General features: G+C 36.6%; 1 protein-coding gene across 2 annotated transcripts in view; it reads left to right on the plus strand.

Moving 5' to 3' along the window:
• Positions 1-17,606, plus strand: part of Phex (phosphate regulating endopeptidase X-linked) — a 248,666-nt gene extending 231,060 nt beyond the window's left edge. The window contains exons 20-24 of one of the 2 annotated variants that reach the window (XM_039099503.2): positions 1,429-1,559; positions 7,146-7,211; positions 8,352-8,456; positions 11,400-11,476; positions 14,295-17,606. In XM_039099503.2, the coding sequence (XP_038955431.1) occupies positions 1,429-1,559; positions 7,146-7,211; positions 8,352-8,456; positions 11,400-11,476; positions 14,295-14,397 (482 nt within the window). In that variant the 3' untranslated portion in view covers positions 14,398-17,606. The remainder of the gene's footprint in view (positions 1-1,428; positions 1,560-7,145; positions 7,212-8,351; positions 8,457-11,399; positions 11,477-14,294) is intronic. The other variant, NM_013004.2, reaches the window with a different exon arrangement.
• The last annotated feature ends 254 nt before the right edge of the window (positions 17,607-17,860 follow it).

The following is a 17,860-nucleotide window of genomic DNA, read 5'->3' on the forward strand; positions in this document are numbered from 1 at the left end:
CCTTTTCCCCCTTTGACCTGAAATAGAATTCAGACTAATACAATGATTTGTAGACAGCTTTAAAAACCTAGCAAGACCAAGGTAATCTCCAACAACCTTTCCTGGATACCCATTCTGGGATAAGAGAGAAATTGGCTTCTTTTTCTTCTGAATAATTCTTCTTATATCCTCACCAACTCTTCCTTAATCCCCTCTTTGTCTCACTTCCCCATGCTCCTCTGGTCTTCTCCCTGTTAAAGTGTAGCTGCCTTGTAATCACCAGAGTTCTCAGAGCCAGCCTTTTTGCAATTGAGTATTTAGTTTTTTTCTAAGAGAAGATGCTTAACTAAGAAACAAAGGCACGTGGTGCTCAATTAGTTCTGGACCTTTCTTTTGGGTCTTCCCTCACGATAGAATCTAATGGTGGTGGTTTCATCCTATCAACAGTGCTTACTACAATGTATTGCACGTATGAATACAAGCCTAGTAACTGACAACTGATGTGTTAGTGGGTGGAGGACAGTAACTCTATTCCTGGGGGTAGTGTAGTGTTAATAGCAAGCAACCTTGCTGAAGAACTTTGGACTGTTTCAATGAACACTTTTGCTTAGGGGGTCTTTCATGTATTTTTTTTCTTACAGTCTTTTTCTTTGGAGACTCTTAGGTGGGGAACTCTTTGTGAAATTAAACTCAAATCACGCCTTTGATTCTAGTAGTGTCCTTCAAAATAGGAGACTTAAACCAGAATCATTGTTCTGGAAGTATAGAGAAGATGAAGAACGAGAGACCACATAGAACACCCCACCCCTACCCCTGTTACATTTTGGAGATTTCCATCCCTATTCCAAGTTCTCATTTTAAAGCAACATTCCTCATCCAAGCAGGACAGATGGGTCTTCTATCCACATTGATGACTGTGGAATGATTCATAACAGAGGGTTATGTGTCTCTTGGCTCCTGGCAACTTAGAGGAAGCAGGTTGCTATAGGGCTGAGTCAGGTTCCGTGGCCCTATGGTTTGGATGACTCACTAGGGCTGTTCCTATGGATTTTTTGGAATTTCACTGGTAGCGGTTCTTCAGTTACCTCTGCTTTTTGAATGAAGGAAACTAATTTTGCTTGCCAGAGAACATTTCAGGTCAGAGGAGATGAAAAAAGGAAGCCAAGATTGGAGAAGACTGGTGTATATGTTAAATTGATGAATCTCATTTTAAAAATGTCCTTTGTTCGTTTCAAGGCAAGAACTCTTTCAATTCTTTGCTTCCTTTCTCTGTTTTTTACAATTAAATTAATCCATGACATTGGAGATGTTGTGGGAGTTAATCTCAGGGACAGCATCCTGTGGTGTCAGGACTGGTTTGGAAAGTATGTTGAGGTAATGAAAAGGAAAGTTGATGATTTCAGCTTCTATGAAGTAACACAGATTTCTTGTAACCTTCCTTTATGTTAGGTAGAAAATATGATAAAAATGGAAACCTTGATCCGTGGTGGTCTGTGGACTCTGAAGAAAAGTTTAAGGAAAAAACAAAATGCATGATTAACCAGTATAGCAACTATTATTGGAAGAAAGCCGGCTTAAATGTGAGTACAGCTGTGGTTGTGTGCATGCGTGGGGGAAACCTTGTGGGCCATTTTTCTTCATTTAGACATTAGCTTTTTTTACTCCATTGGTTTTCCAAGCAGGCTTCTGGGATCCACAACATCTGCCTTCCCTGAGTACTTGTGAAAAATACAAATTCTTTTTTTTGGGGGGGTGGTGCAGCGAACTTTATTGATGGTATTCAAGAGAGAAGGGAGGGCTACCTAGGCCTCTCCTGTTATTATGGGTTCTGGGATGGAATTGTGAAGGAGATGCTCAGTGTTGGGGGCTGAGTTGGGCAGGAACTCCTCAGCAACTGAGGGCCTCTCTCTTGCTCTCAGTATCCTTGCTGGGCTGGGGTGGGTGGTCCAGGGTTTCTTACTCCTTGGAGGCCATATAGGCCATGAGGTCCACCACCCTGTTGCTGTAGCTGTATTCACTGTCATACCAGGAAATGAGCTTTACAAAGAGCAATGCCAGCCCCAGCATCAAAGGTGGCAGAGTGGGAGTTGCTGTTGAAGTCGCAGGAGACAACCTGGTCCTCAGTGTAGCCCAGGATGCCCTTTAGTGGGCCCTCAGATGCCTGCTTCACCACCTTCCTGATGTCATCATACTTGGCAGGTTTCTCCAGGCGTCATGTCTGATCCACAATGGATACATTGGGGGTAGGAACATGGAAGGCCATGCCTGTGAGTTTCCCATTCAACTCTGGGATGACCTTGCCTACAGCCTTGGTAGCACCAGTGGATGCAGGGATGATGTTCTGGGCTGCCCCACGGCCATCACGCCACAGCTTTCCAGAGGGGCCATTCACAGTCTTCTGAGTGGGAGTGAAGGCATGGACTGTGGTCATGAGCCCTTCCACGATGCCAAAGTTGTCATGGATGACTTTAGCCAGGGGGGCTAAGCAGTTGGTGGTGCAGGATGCATTGCTGACAATCTTGAGGGAGTTGTCATATTTCTCGTGATTCACACCCATCACAAACATGGGGGCGTCAGCTGAAGATTCCTGCCCAGACCTGCTCAATCTCTAGGGGTGGGGCCTTATAGTCTGGGAGTCTTTCACAATGGCTCAGGTAGTTCTTACAGACTTTGAATTTGGAGGATCACAGGCCTATACATTAATGACATCACAAAGCCCCTAGCACAAATAAACAATAACATTCTTAAAAATCTCCCACTTCATATTGTAAAAAGCTTCTATGTAAACCATTCTTAGGCTTAATTAACTGAAATAATGCCTCATTTTGAACCAAAGGGTCTGAGAATCAAGCATTTATTTATAAAAATTTGAACAAAAGAAATGTACTTTTGAAATGTTCATTTTGTGTCATATGTATGTATATAGTCTTCCATGATGACAAAATGAAATTTTATCCATATTTTGAGGATGTAAAATTTTATTCCTTTCTTTTTTGCCTTTATCTTTGTCTCCTTTCCTTTTCTCTCTTATCTACCCTGACAATAGTCAGTGTTAATAACCCTGATATACTTTCTCCAGTGTTCAGACACATGCAGCTTCAGTTAATTGCTTCTGGCAATGGTCTAAGAATTCCTGGTGTGAATACCATAACCTAGTCAAGTAACCTCTTACCCAAAGGGACAATTTTCAGTTAGAAATGCTGATGCAATAAATACTTTATTAGGCATATGCTTTTTTCCTGTGGGATTCATTTCTATTGTCACTAGAATAAAATTTCATATTTTCACCAGTGATGGATGAAATAATATATTATCTATGGAACTTTACCTTTTTTTGTCAGTTATGAGAACCTTTAAAATAATAGGGCTCTTAAACTTCTGTTGTTCACATTATATGTATCTCCCTCAAGTGTATTACTCATCCTTTAAAATTTCTTTTTCTGTACTATCTTTTGACACACAAAATCAAAACATTTAAAAAATTCCAAGATACTTAATCTCTCTTAAAATTACCTTTGTCTTTGTGTTCAGGCCTATGAAAATGTCTCCTCTACTCAGATTGGATAGGAAGTTACTTAGTTCCTTTTCTCTTGCTTTGATAAGACATTACAATAAAGACAACTTATAGAAAAGAACGAATTTAATTTGGGCATTGCAGTCCAGACTATCACAGCACATGGCTATCAAGATGGGGAGCATGGCAGCAGGGATAGTGGAACCATAGTTGAGAGTTTACATGTTGAGACAACAATAGGGAGAGAGAGAGAGAGAGAGAGAGAGAGAGAGAGAGAGAGAGAGAGAGAGAGAGAGAGAGGGAGGGAGAGAGAGAGAGAGAGAGAGAACTAACTGGGAATTGGGAATGGCATGGGCTTTTGAAACCTGAAAGTCCATCCCTTGATGACCTATCTCCTACAACAAGGTCATACTTCCCAGCCCTTCCTAAATAGTTCCATCAAGTATTCAAGTATGTAAGCGTATTCAAACCATCTTAGGAGATGCTTATTTCCTCCCAGGAAAGCTTTATAAATTGTTCTGATATTTTGTATTTAAATCTTTATGAATGAGAGTTTTATTTTTTGTGGAATTTAATATAACTCACTGTAGAGTCTGTGTTAGAGTTTAGAACTGTATGACTTCAGAGTCATACTCACACATGACTGTAGCATGCTCTCATTCACTTATTTTATGTTTATCCATATATATGATTACATAATCAAATATATATTTATTATGTACTTCAGCTTCTGTTTGTTTGCTCAAAGTGTCAGATATAGAGATGTAATTTTGAAAATGGGACAATGATCATAAAAGCATATCTGTATCAATACAAATTCATTCAATTATCAGAAAACTGCTTCAGTCTCATTCCCATAGAAGGAATTAAATGTAAATGCCTGTGTGGGTATGTGTGTGGGTGTGCGTGCTTGGGTGTGCCTGTGTGTGTGTTTATGTGTATGTGATTCTTTTGTAGACATAAATGTCCAGGCTTTATTTTCAGGTTTTATTTGTATGAGTCTGTTCTCTGTGCCTGATTTTTCTTTGCAGTGACTAGGGAGCAACTTAGTTGATTCACCACAGTGTACAATGTAGAGGTCAAGCCTGGTCTCCTGTGCTCTACTGCAGTGGTTCAGAATGTCAGGCATTTAGAGGGATGAGGCCACTCCAGAATTCTGTAATTTAGATGTAAAGTTTAGAATGAAAAGGAAGGAGATGGATTCAAGCATGTGTGTACATAGATATAAATAAAAAATAAATGAGACTTGAGAAGGGATATGTTATACAACAAAAGCTCCAGAGACAGAGGTCTACTTGGGTTTGAATGCCTGATTAATATGAGTATTTTTCTTAATCATTCTGTCTTAGAGCAACTTCTTTATAAGCAAAATCCAAGAAGGGGTTACTTGGCTCTTAGGAAAACTGAGTGTCACTCTTGATACTAAGTAAGATACTAGAGAATGTACCCCAGAAGTTGTTCAGCTCAGGAACAAAGGGCTGGGAAGCTCTACCATCACATCTGTCAGTCATTGGAAGGTGAGCTATGCTACTTCCATAGGCTAAGGTGGTTGCAAATTCTTGGTAGAGAAGGGAAAGCTCTGGGTGGCTCTGAAATCATATGCATACAAGTAACTTTCTATGAATTGGCAATTAGAGAAGCAGAGGCTAAGAATTTGAGAGGCAGCTAAGAGGGGGATGCATAGGGAGGGCTGGAAGGAGAAAAAGCTTATGATGCAACTATATTTTAGTTTTTTTGAATACATGGACTGCTTTGAGTTTCAAATGCTTGTTTGTTAAACAAAAGTGTTGACCATAGTTCTTACCTAATTGGACTGTAGAAAAGAATACAAGCAGAGCCAAATTGTTAACTTTAGGAGAGTAAAGCCAAGGGTGATAGGGGTTCTAGGTGATCACTTTGAATCTTGTTTTCTTTTTTTTCTCCATCTTTATTACACTGCTTGGTAAATTAGTAGTTGGGCTAACTTAAAAGATAGTTTTTGGTAGGGTTCCTGGATTGGGAGTAGGGTATACTAGTTTTCTCTTGCTGATATAGCAAATTACTATGAACTGAGTTGCTTAAAACAACAGAAATTTATTCTCACAAGATTCTGTATTTCAAAAGTGTGACTTAAGTCTCTGTAGCCTAAAAGAAAGACATCAGAATGGATGTCTTCCTTTGTAGAGGGTACTAGGGAAGAGTCCATCTCTTATGTTTTCTGTGTTTTTGAGGATATCAATATTTCTTGGCTTATGACCCCTTCTGTGCTGGTTTAAATGAAAATGACCCTCATAAACTCATATGGAGTAGCACTATTAAGAGGTGTGGTCTTGTTGGAGTGGCTTTGTTGGAGGAAATATGCCACTGGGGCATTGACTGAGTTTTCAGAAGTTCAAGCCAGGCCCACTGTCTCTTTCTCTCTTCCTGCTACCCACTGAGTCAAATGTAGAACTCTCAACTACCTTTCTAGCACTGTATCTGCCTGCATGCCACTGTGCATCCCATTATGACATAATGGACAAAACCTCTGAACTGTAATGCTTTCATTTATAAGAGTTGCTGTGGTCATAGTATCTTGTTACACCAATAGAAGAGTAACTAAGATACTTTTCTTCTTAAAAGCCAACAATGACCACTGATACTCTTGTTTTCCTTTTCCTTTTATAAGAACACTTATAATTATGATATGGACTTATTCACATTTTAAAAGTCAATTTTGCCATTGTAGGGTAACTTGATTCCTGAAAGCCTGGAGATTTTGATGCAGATGTCTTTAAGAAGCCATAATTCTGCCTACTATACTGGGTTAGCATACCCTTAAGCTAGATAGCAAATACTAAACTGTTCTTGTAGCGAGGGAACACAGACTGTGTATGTTAGAGGGCTTGGCTATGATCTAATAAAAGTTGATTTATAGATACTGATTTGAATTTCATATAATTTCTATATGCCACAAAATATGGTTCTTTTGATTTTCCTTCAGTCACTGACAAGTGGAAAATCCTGTCTAGACAAAAGCAAATGGCAGGTTAGCTTTGGCTGGGGGTGTATAAACTTAGACTATTTCCATCCTAGCTCATTTACAGTTTTAAGAAACAGCTAAGAAGAATGTCTCCCCATGCTTCGCTGGGTGTCATACATATTTCAAACCTTGACCTTGTAGTCTGTACTACTTCTATTTCATTTTTGTTCCCCAAGAGAACAACTTTCCTTTCAATGTTTCATAGAAAGAGCTGAAGGTAAAATGATAATGATTGGTTCTAAAATCTTGTTCCTGTATAGATGGCAAGTTTTTAGAGACAGAGAGACAATGGGAAAAACAGTCAAATTATGTGAGTCAATCAAAGACAGTCATCTGGATATTGACATTTCTATTTTTCCCATTAAACCAGAGCCATTGAGAACATTGTTAATGTTTTATTGGAGCCGGCTCAATTAGTGTGAATAAAGAGGTGGCTGAGAATGTAATGCAGAAACGATCAAGATAAAAATGACCACATTCAGAAGATTCTTGCTGGGACTAGTTTGCCATCTCAAAACTCATCATGTCTATGTTTTCTTTATTGCATGTAATTTTCTCCTTAAAATATGACATTTGCTTCCTATAATATTTACATGTCTTTTGCTGAATGGTACTTGACTGTGAAACACTTTCTTTTTTCCTTTTTCTTAGGTGAAGGGGAAAAGGACCTTGGGAGAAAATATTGCTGATAATGGAGGTCTTCGAGAAGCTTTTAGGGTACTTACCATTACATTTACTGGGCTTTAAAAGTTGTGAAAGCATGCATGGCTGCAACTCAGTGTACAGTACCAACTCAGTGTTGAGTACTTTGATGTTTTTGATTCACTAAGATATGTTTGTGTTTCTACATGAACTTTGTTATACTCTAATAGACAGAGTTGTAGTTTTTTCTTTTTTGGAATATTAAGTCATCCTAAATAATAATGGTTATTAAGAATTATATATTTAAAATAGAGTTTTCAGACAATGTACTCAGAATCATATTAAAGAATGCTATAGAACTCTTCTTGGGACTAAATTCATGTGAATTTTCTTGAAGTAAAGATTTATCTTTATCCTTCTTTATCATTTTATCTTAAGGCCTTATATTTCAAACTTATGGCTAGAGGCTGTTCATTCTCATATATTGGGCCAGTGAGAGTCTATAAAAGTATTTGCATAATCTCTCAGTGTATAGTTAAAAAATAAACATAGGAAAAACATAGAAAGATTTGCATAAAATTGAATATGTTCACTTTAAAAAACCAGATTAATTCTAAATGTTATCTTTCTTTATATTCTGGTTAAAACATATTTTGTTTTATTAAGTGATGATAAAAAGATAATACCTTTTCTTGTTGATTAAAAGAACAATATGTTGATCCCACTCAAATTTATTGCTGAAGCAGTTGTGCATGGTATTAAATTATTTTGTTCCTCCTTGGAATGGGAGGGACACCTTTTAAAGAGCTGCTTAATATCTGATTACTGTGGTTCAATTGCTTTGTTATTTATAGAGTATAAGGTTCCTTATTTGTCAGTTTGAATTCTTTTTTCGTTTTTGAGGCAATCTCATTCTGTAGTTCAGATTAATCTCAACCTTATGGAAGTGGTCCTGCCACAGCCTCCCAAATGCTAGGCTGATAGATCACCATGCCTGGATAGCAGCATAAGGTGTAAAGTTCTTTTGAAGATGCATCTGTTTTACTATTAGATGAAGTGACACTTGGTTGCATTTCCAGGTGCTTATTTTCTTAAAGGAAAACAACACAGTGCATTTTACACATGGCAGGAATATGTGTTTAGTACTTTTGTGTGGATTTGGAAAAGAGAAAGGCTATTATTGATGATGATGAGCTGTTCTGCTTTTGTCACTAGGCTTACAGGAAATGGATAAATGATAGAAGACAGGGAGTTGAAGAGCCCCTCCTACCAGGCATCACATTCACCAACAATCAGCTCTTCTTCCTGAGTTATGCTCACGTGAGTAAACTGAGGATAGGGCACCAAGGGGGAAAATGTATGCCATTAACTTGTGGCTTTAATCAAAGATTTGGTGGAAAACCTCACTGGTATGACTTTGACTATAGTCAACATTTAATTTTGTATCAGATATAAGAATATGTACCAAAAAAGCATACCCACAAAATAGTATTTCCTGTTAGAATGGACAAACAGGACCAAATAATTTTTTTATTTAAAAGTAATAAATAATATTTTGATTGGAAAAAGGCTATACTCTGTCACTTACATGTTATCTGTGGTTAGGTTTCTGTTACAATGGCAGAACTGAATAATTGAAACAGGTATCTTATGGTTTTCAAATGTTCAAATCTATCTTTTTCTAGAAGGAGATTTCTGAGCTCTGATCTGGAAGATAAAATACAAGGATCTATCTATTCCTACTATTACATTTTAGTCCAAAATAACAACTCTTTGTAAATGAAATAAACTAATGGAGAGAGATTTTGTCATTTAAATTTTATGTCATCTTTAAATACAACATTTTTGTCAAACTAAAGAAATTTGGTGGTAAAAGAATAATTCTGTTTTCTAAAAATTTCCGTTGAGAAATTTCTCTTCAAGCATCCCCCAATCTTACAGAATGAGGATATTTTTACTCTTTTGTGCATTGGAGGAATTCTGTTTACATGGTACATATTATTTTTCTATCCTGGAAATGTACTAGAAAACAGTAACAACCTTAATGTTCAGGATTCTCTGAAATATCTTATGAAACATAATCAATGCTACATAATAATGCAAGCCCAATATATATGACAAAATAACCTAAGATATAAGGTTGAACAGGAAAAAATGAGGTCTATCTTAGGGATTCTATTGCTGTGATGAGACACCATGACCACAGCAACTCTTATAACAGAGAACATTTAACTGAGGCTTGCTTACAGTTTCAGGATTTTAGCCTGTTATTGCCATACCAGGAAGCATGGTAGCATACAGGCAGACATGCTGGAGAAGGAGTTGAGAATTCTACATCCTGATAGGCAGACAACAAGATAGTAAACTGGCTTGAGCATCTGAGCTCTCAAAGCTCACTCCTACAGTAGCACATTTCCTCCAAGTAGCACACCTTCTTGAGGCCACGCCTCCTAATACTACCATTTCCCTATACCAAGTATTCAAACACATGAGTCTATGAGGGCCAATCATCATTATTCAAACCACCACATGCTACCATGGCCTAGCTTTTGAGAAAATTAAGGACTCACATTATAAAAACATCTGTAAGTCATATCCATAAATATGATATGAGATGATATATCAATATCAAAATAACAGTAAACCATTAGCTTTCTTGCCCTCTCTATACCTGTAGTTGCTATGACCTGCTAAATTTGTTTCTCATGTATTTTTCCATGCATTTTTATCCTTCTGGTTCTTTCAAGGCCTATTTCTACTTATTTAATAGACATTAATAGATTTTAAATATAGTCTTTACTTCCTTTTTTCCCCTATATACTTCTGCCAGGTAAATCCTTCAAAAATATGGTTTTATTTTTCTGTTCAAGAACACTGTTTAAACCTAGTTATAACTTAAGCTTGATGATCAGTACTTCAGAAATCTGACATGAGCTTTACTTTCCCTGGGCATTTGCACTCTGATGCTCAACCAAGCTGAACGTTTTCCCCATCTCTCAATCATTTATAATTTTCCTTTCAATTTCAAATGCTTTCCTATATATTCATGTATCCTAGAGGTATTCATACTTCAAGCTTATATCATATTTCAAGAAATATTTCAAATGAGTATTAAGTAGGTTATACATCATAAACAAATAACAGAGGAGTGTATTTCTTGTCTTTGCACCATGTTTGGCATATCATCAGTGGGGCTCTGACCATAGTTTTTACTGAAGGAATTGGGCTTTGAAGTAGTTCTTCTTGACAGTATTTCATTTGGAGTATTTCATCATTTCAATTTTGTGGACACAAAACAATACTTCTTATTTGTTGTGAGTGTATTTCTATGTTGGTGTGTGTACTTGTTAATATAGATGTATGCATGTGTGTGTGGAGGCCAGAAGTTGTTGTCAGGTGTCTTTCCTTTGTTGTTCTTCATCTTTATTTTTTGATAAATGGTCTTTCACTGAATCTAAACATCATCAATTAGTCTTGCTAATGAACTCCACTTTTTTTCTACTACCACTCCTATGTTCTGCCCTGCTTTGGGGCACAGGTACATGCCATCATGCCCAGATTTTTAATGAGGCTTTTAGGGATCTAAATTCAGGCCCCCAGGCTTGTTCCAGGCAAGTTTCAGATTGAGCCATCTACTCAGCCCCATTGACTGTTAATGTAACATCTTACATTACTCTTAAAATTATTAAAATTGATGCTAAATTTTCTTAAACTTTTATTGGTAAATAGAATATATAACTCTTATGTTTATTGGTCAGAAAAAGTTAGGTAGTCATGTCTAACGTCAAAGAAAATAGAGACATGTATTCCTTTTCCAAGTCCAGTCTAGGATGAGGCAAGAAAGACACCCAGGCACATCTATAATCAGTAAATCTCCTGATTGTACTAAACCTTGATATGTCTTATTTATTTTTTCATTGAAATGTATATGGTTAAATTTGATAAAGGTTCTTTAAAACACTAACTTAATAAGATGAACACCTTCACTAATTCCTGGCTACATATAATTCTCTTGATTTAAATCATTTGCCTGAAAACTTTCCTAATTTACTCAAATTGTGTAATTCACATTGATAAAACTTTCTGCTCTGGGGACTTGAATAATAGATATTGCTGTTGTTCAAAGTTATATCTGATTCACTAAAACTTCTTGCTCTCTATGAATCCCACAATTATTTTACAGTCCAACTTGGATGAGTTAAGAAACTAGAAAATGTATAATTGGAGTAGAAGTGTATTTACTGGGGTGTCTTTACCTTTTAGGTGAGGTGCAATTCCTACAGACCGGAAGCTGCCAGAGAACAAGTCCAAATTGGTGCTCACAGTCCTCCACAATTTAGGTAAATGAGTGAATGGGTGACCCTAGGTTTTAATTCTGCATCTCTCTACTTCGTGCCCCCAGCCATACCAATGTGCTGCCAGATGGGAGATATGAACAAGAGTCTACACAATGAAATTTATATTCTCTGTTTTGTAGAAAACAGAACTTTAGCCAAGCAGACAACAAGCATCTCTTGTTTCATTGTACCAAGGTGATCTTCTCAGTGTCTTTTTAACTCAATTTCTGCTTAGTATTGCATCAAGAGACTGGTGAGGCTTCAAAAGTAATTGCAATACAAATCACAGTTTTAGTATTAAATTTCAGGTATAGAATTAGAACTGCTTGGGACCAGAGAGATGGTTCAATGGCTAAGAGCATTGTTGTTCTTGTAAAGAATTCAGGTTCAGTTTTCAGCACCCACATAAGAGCTCATAACTACCTGAAACTCAAATACTAGGGGATCTGAGTTCCTCTTGCAGTCTCCAATGCACATGGTACACATACATATAGTCAAACATTCATACATATAAAATAAAAAGAATTATGTATTATACAGAATAATAACTGCTTTTGGAGGGCAATAGTGATGGATGCCATTAGTATGTTAGATCCATGCTTAATAATGAGAATATTGAATTGTCTTGCTATCTATTTTAGCAGGAAGGTCTAGGCAAAAGAAAAAATTTAAAATGGATTTTACTATATCAGAAGAGGATGTGATCGGATATACTATTCTGTTTTTAAGCTTCAAGAACTCCAGTTTATTCTGGTCTGTTTTCTGTTTAGGAGTATTCTGTGTAATATCTCTTGTTGTTTCCCACACACTGAAAACTAACCAACATAAACAATTGTCCCCTTCCTGAACACAACGTAAGATATATGGCTATCTTTAGTAATTACGATTCATATCTGGAGTCAGAGAGAGTGCATTTTGGTTTTCTTCTTGTAAACACTCTTTGAAACAATGGCTTATATATATGAAGGGGAAAGGATTAACAACTGTAATTTTCTAAATGCATAAAATATTAAATAAAAACAAAATTAATGTTGATATTACTTATTTTAGACTAGGTTCTATGGCTTAAGAAAATTTCCTACAGTAGAGGACAGTTAATTATACAGAGAAATTCAAGAAGTCATGGTAATTTATAGTTATTCTTTGCTTAGAACATATTATACCTGAATATCTTTATGTTTAATATTTAAATGAATCCATTAGCATATCATAAGAAAGTCATCTAGGATTTCCTCTATATTTTAAAATCTTATTCCTAAAACCTTGCCTTAGAAATGCTTCAAAAATGACTATAAATTACCCACTAGCATAAAAATCTAATCACTGTGTTGGAAATTCTCCCCCACTGGGCTGAACTGTCATGAAGGCCGACAGTTTCTAATGGAATAAAATGTGATCTCACAGACAAATGGAGCAGATGAAGTCACACAGTAGATTAATTAATCAACAGATAAGTTTTAGTACCTAATTGTATTTTACTAACTAGTTGCCTGAACTGTTGGATTTTTTTCTGCTAATAATTTGCAGAGTATACTTACTGATTTTCATCTATATTCCACCTTGAATTCTTGCCTAAGGTGAATCACACTGTGATATATCAATCCCTGTCCAAACATCCCAACTAAACCCAAGAGTTTATGGGGATTTGCTGGATCCAGGCCATACCATTCATTCAAATGCCCAGAGGTAACACAATCATTAGGGAAGAAATAGTGACTGAGAATGCAGTTTTTAGTGAGCCCCCCTTTGAATGTTCAGTTGAGTAAGAAACTGATGATGGATAGGATTTTGCCTGATTTGTTATTGATATCTGTGGTCAGCATAGATTTTGAGTGCAGAGAGAAATCACACCGTGGGAACATCGCTTGCAAAAGGCATCTCCAATGAAAGTGCTGAGTAGGAATCTGCAGTCTTCATTGCAGTCAGGAACTTGTGACTGTTGCAGATTCTGAAGCTAAAAATCCAGTGCAGAATGACTCATCTGTAACGGTTAGCGTCTGTCCATCAGCTAGTTGATTCTTACATTAGCCAAATTCTAGGTAGATGTGCATATCATAATTGGTAGGATTTTAGAGAAAGTATTTTGGTACATCAATTGAAGTGTTAAAAACTAATTGGAAATGCAGCAAGAGCATTGACTTTTACAATATTATAATAGTGTGAGTGAGAAAGAAGCTAAAGACAAAATTATGTGTAGTGGACATTCCATTCACATCAAGTTCAAAGGCAGCTGGTTCTATGGTGGTTCAGTAGTAATTAGTTTTGGAGGTTTGGACGGGGAAGACAAAGGAAACTTCGGAGAGCTTGAAAAGCTTTGTCTTGATCACAGAATGGCAGTAACAGGAACACATGTTAAAAAAAAAATAGTGGTTTCTACACTTATGATTTGTGCCCTTTGTGCCAACTATGTAAGTCTTAGAAACTAATGTCATTTTATTAACGAGTTGCTTGAAATGTTGGATCTTTTTGTTAATAATTTACATAGTGTACTTTTTGATTATTGCCTATATTCTTCTATCTTTACACTTGCTGGAAGTATCTTTTTCAAAAGTTAGAAAAACAAAGTCTTGGGGGTGATACACTTGTACAGGAATTTGTAGACTCTTGGAAGAGTACTAGAGCCCGGGGTGGCCTTTGAAGAAATGCTGGTTTTTGTTCTCAACGACATTAATTTCTTTCCTTAATTATCTAAGAGCTTTAGGTGTCTTCCCTGTAAACAGACTAGGTGAATGCAAGACCCCTTTGTAGCAATGGATTGTTCCATCTGGAGCCTGTGGACATGTAGATATTGAATGACATGTTCTTTGTCATCTTTTTTCAGAGTCAATGGTGCCATTAGCAACTTTGAAGAATTTCAGAAAGCTTTTAACTGTCCGGCAAATTCCACCATGAACAGAGGTGCAGATTCCTGCCGACTCTGGTAGCTGGAGTGCTGGTTTCTGCCATCCTGACAGAGCTGAGGAGTGCCGGTAGAGGAGGCACTCACATACTCAGCACCTACTGCTTTTTGCCTATATTTTGTCGAAGACTTTTATTTTTAATGCATTTCTATTATTTGGGTAGATGATTTGCTTGGATCTAAACAGTATCTGTTCAAAGTCATTGGGTTTATAAAAGGAATGCAAGAACTGAGGGAAATACATCTTTTTAAAGTAAGCCAAACCAATGAAAACAAGTGTCAAGGCTATTTGGTTAAACTGCTCTTGGCTGATCTCCCCTATCATCCCTTTATGTTAGCCACGGCTAGGTGGTACCTAACATTTCAATCTATAGCTCTGCAGGGGGCCTGAGGAGAGTGTATCCATAGAAAGGATCAGTCAATGAAAATTGTCACCCTCAGTGATAAAGTTGTGTGCCCTTTGGTGTACAGTGATTATACAACATTTCTTAATTCTAAGGTGGTTAAATTAGAAATACGTTGGACCTTCATTTTACAGTTTATGATAAAGTTTTTCTCTTCAGGTTTGGAGTCTATTGGACAATTATCTCAGAACTTTCTTCAGATGTAGCTAACTGCCCTGTTTAAGTAATCATGAACAAAGATGGCATACAGTCAATTTGGTAAAGGATTTGGGTCTATAAAATAGGGAAAAAGAACACATCTTTAACTGCCAGCAGTATTAAAAACTATTAACCACCACAATAACAACTAATCACACAACAATAAAGATAATAGGAAATGAAATCTGCAAACGTTGATCCAGTCCCTCCATACATCAGTGGACATCTATCTGACGGATAACAATCATGGAGCAGTTCTGATTTTGTTTTGTTCTGCTCAGATATCCTGACTGAACTGAGTAGATATTGAGGAAATAATATTCCGTTTCCATGTCAGGAACATATGGTTTTCATTTCCTTTCAGCATGATGATATAATCACCACACTGAGGATGGAGTAAAAAGCCTCTTCCTTCTCAGCCACTTTATGTTACCTCTCCTTAAAAGAAAATTTTTGCAAAAGTTTCTAGAAAGAAAGCATTTTGGTATATATGAATCCAATTTAAGCAATCCTGTCTAGATCTAAAGGACATAACTTTACTCTTCAAGTCTTATGAAGGGTTTAATTTTTCTAAAAACAGTACTGTATTTTGATCTTTAGAGCATTATTTTTGTAATCATCACCTATAGTGTTAATTAATTAACAGTATTAGTGTGTATTTATGTAGGATAACTGTTATCACATTTAAGAGTGTATGTAGGATAAAATTATAATGGCATTGAAGTGGTGAGTATTTCCTGTTTTTTTCTATTGTTTTAAAAATTAGTATAGCCATTTTTCTACCCCCCCATTACATAATTCATTATACATGGGGTGCTGGGTTAAGTGGGCCAATAGAAAAACTTCAAAAGCAAAATGACAAAATCAGATGAACCACAGGACTTCATTTTGCATCCTTGTGACTTGTCATTCTTTTGCAAAAAAAAAAAAAAAAAGTAAGTGTGAACCATATCCTTTTGTAACCATGGGAACTTCCAAAGAGAGAAAAATGGAAGGGCACCATCATGAGGAAAACAATTACACTGCATTAGTCTGAGGAGAGTGATTTTCCCCTTGACTTCCTCCTCTCCGAATGGATACACTTCTGAAGGGCAGCAGCCTTTTCCTCCGCTTAACCATGGTTTAATGTGACCTTGGTTTGTATTTCTAATAACAAACAGCATTATGTGAGATGTTAGAAATATGTGTGCCTTTTCTCTGGTGTAACCATTCTGATTTGATAATCCTCATTTTACTCCTGAACACTGAAGTTTGCTATGCTTATATAAATAGTGGGTTCCTTCTAGGTTTCCTTTTTTAACAATTCCAAAGAAACACATTCCTGCAGGTCAGAGAGAGTGTTTGATAAAACTACAGACTTATGACTTTGGAAATGGTATTGGTTTATTGGTTAAGGACAGCTGGTTAGTGATCAGTTAGAGTTCTCCCAGTTTCTGGATGACAAGATTAGTAACTAAGTATCTTGATCAACTTAAGATTTTCAAGAGATACTAAATTCTTCTTGTAGCCACATACATCTTCTACAAGTACTAACTTTTTAAGTGTTTCTGTTAAACCTTTCAAATCACAATACTGTTCTCTGTGTGACTTGGTTTCTTAAAGAGACACCGATTAAATGATAGAGAAGGTCAGACATGAGTGGAGGAATGGAAGTGTGGCAAGCAGGGGGAGCTGGCCTAAGGAAACAAGACAGGATCTTGGTCCTCCTTGATGTACATGTTCACTGGAGGAAAGTCAGAAAGTTTTTAAAAATAATTATGGTAAATCAAAAGGAAATTAAATATTGGATCTCAGACTAGGGCTGCAGCAACACACTGCTCTGACTCATATAACAGCTGTTCTGCAAGTGGATTATTAACTGGGCCTTTGAAGGAGTTTTTAGTTCTTTTTAATGTGTGGGAAATTCTCTTTCGTGAGTCAGAGATTTGGTATATCTAAAGCTGTGTTGTTTGGCCTTACTACCATTGTCCAAAGTTTGCTGAGTTTTTCACTAAGCATAGGCCTCCTATTCCTGACTCACTCCCTTTTATGAGATGGATTGGTACACGACTGCTGTAAAATGAGAATTCATAAATTATCCCTGAGCTTATTTAGTGCCTTACCTCAATGGAGCTTAAAGCATAGCCCATAAATTTTATCTTATTTAGCCCTGGAGCATCACTAAGACGAAACTAGGAACCAAGGCTCACCAGACAGAGGGTGCTCATGCCAAGAGGAATGGGAAGGCTTAGAATTGCTTATCAAATATCTCAGAGCATGGGAAGACAGGTTTTGTGCTTTGGGCTACTGACCTTTGAATTAACTTGCATCTCTTAGAAGATCTTCTTTTCTGATATGTTTATTCCACCAGTATTTCTAAAGTTACTTATCATTTGGTAGCCACTGCCTTTGATATTTTTTAACATAATGTCACAGTACACCTTAAATTATGGAAAACTGCATGATTGTTTCATGTAATAACATCTTTATCACTAGTGGCAGTGCCTTACTGGTTTTAAGAAAGATGTCCTTGGATTTGCAGTTTAAAAACAATCTATGTTGCTACTATCAGACTGGTTTGGTTGTGATTTTTTTCCTTTGTGAAACAAGGACAATCATCATTTTAAGGACAATAAAACATTTGTTGAAGGTTTTCTGTTGCTCTCCTTTTTTTCAAACAACCCCAATCTATTATATATGTGAACATTCAGGTCTGCTTTAAAATATATTTGCCAGAAAATGGTGCAAGCCACTACAACAAACTAGATGTCTTGCTTCAGGAAAGTAAGACTTAGATGCAGAAACTTTTTCTGTGGACAATGATAGATTTGCAATCTGGTTATTACATTCCTTCTAGAATATAAGTCAGCAGATGTGGTTTTATTACCTTTGTAATAATATTCCTGC

Source organism: Rattus norvegicus, chromosome X, assembly GCF_036323735.1.
Source record: "Rattus norvegicus strain BN/NHsdMcwi chromosome X, GRCr8, whole genome shotgun sequence".
NCBI classification, from domain to species: domain Eukaryota; kingdom Metazoa; phylum Chordata; class Mammalia; order Rodentia; family Muridae; genus Rattus; species Rattus norvegicus.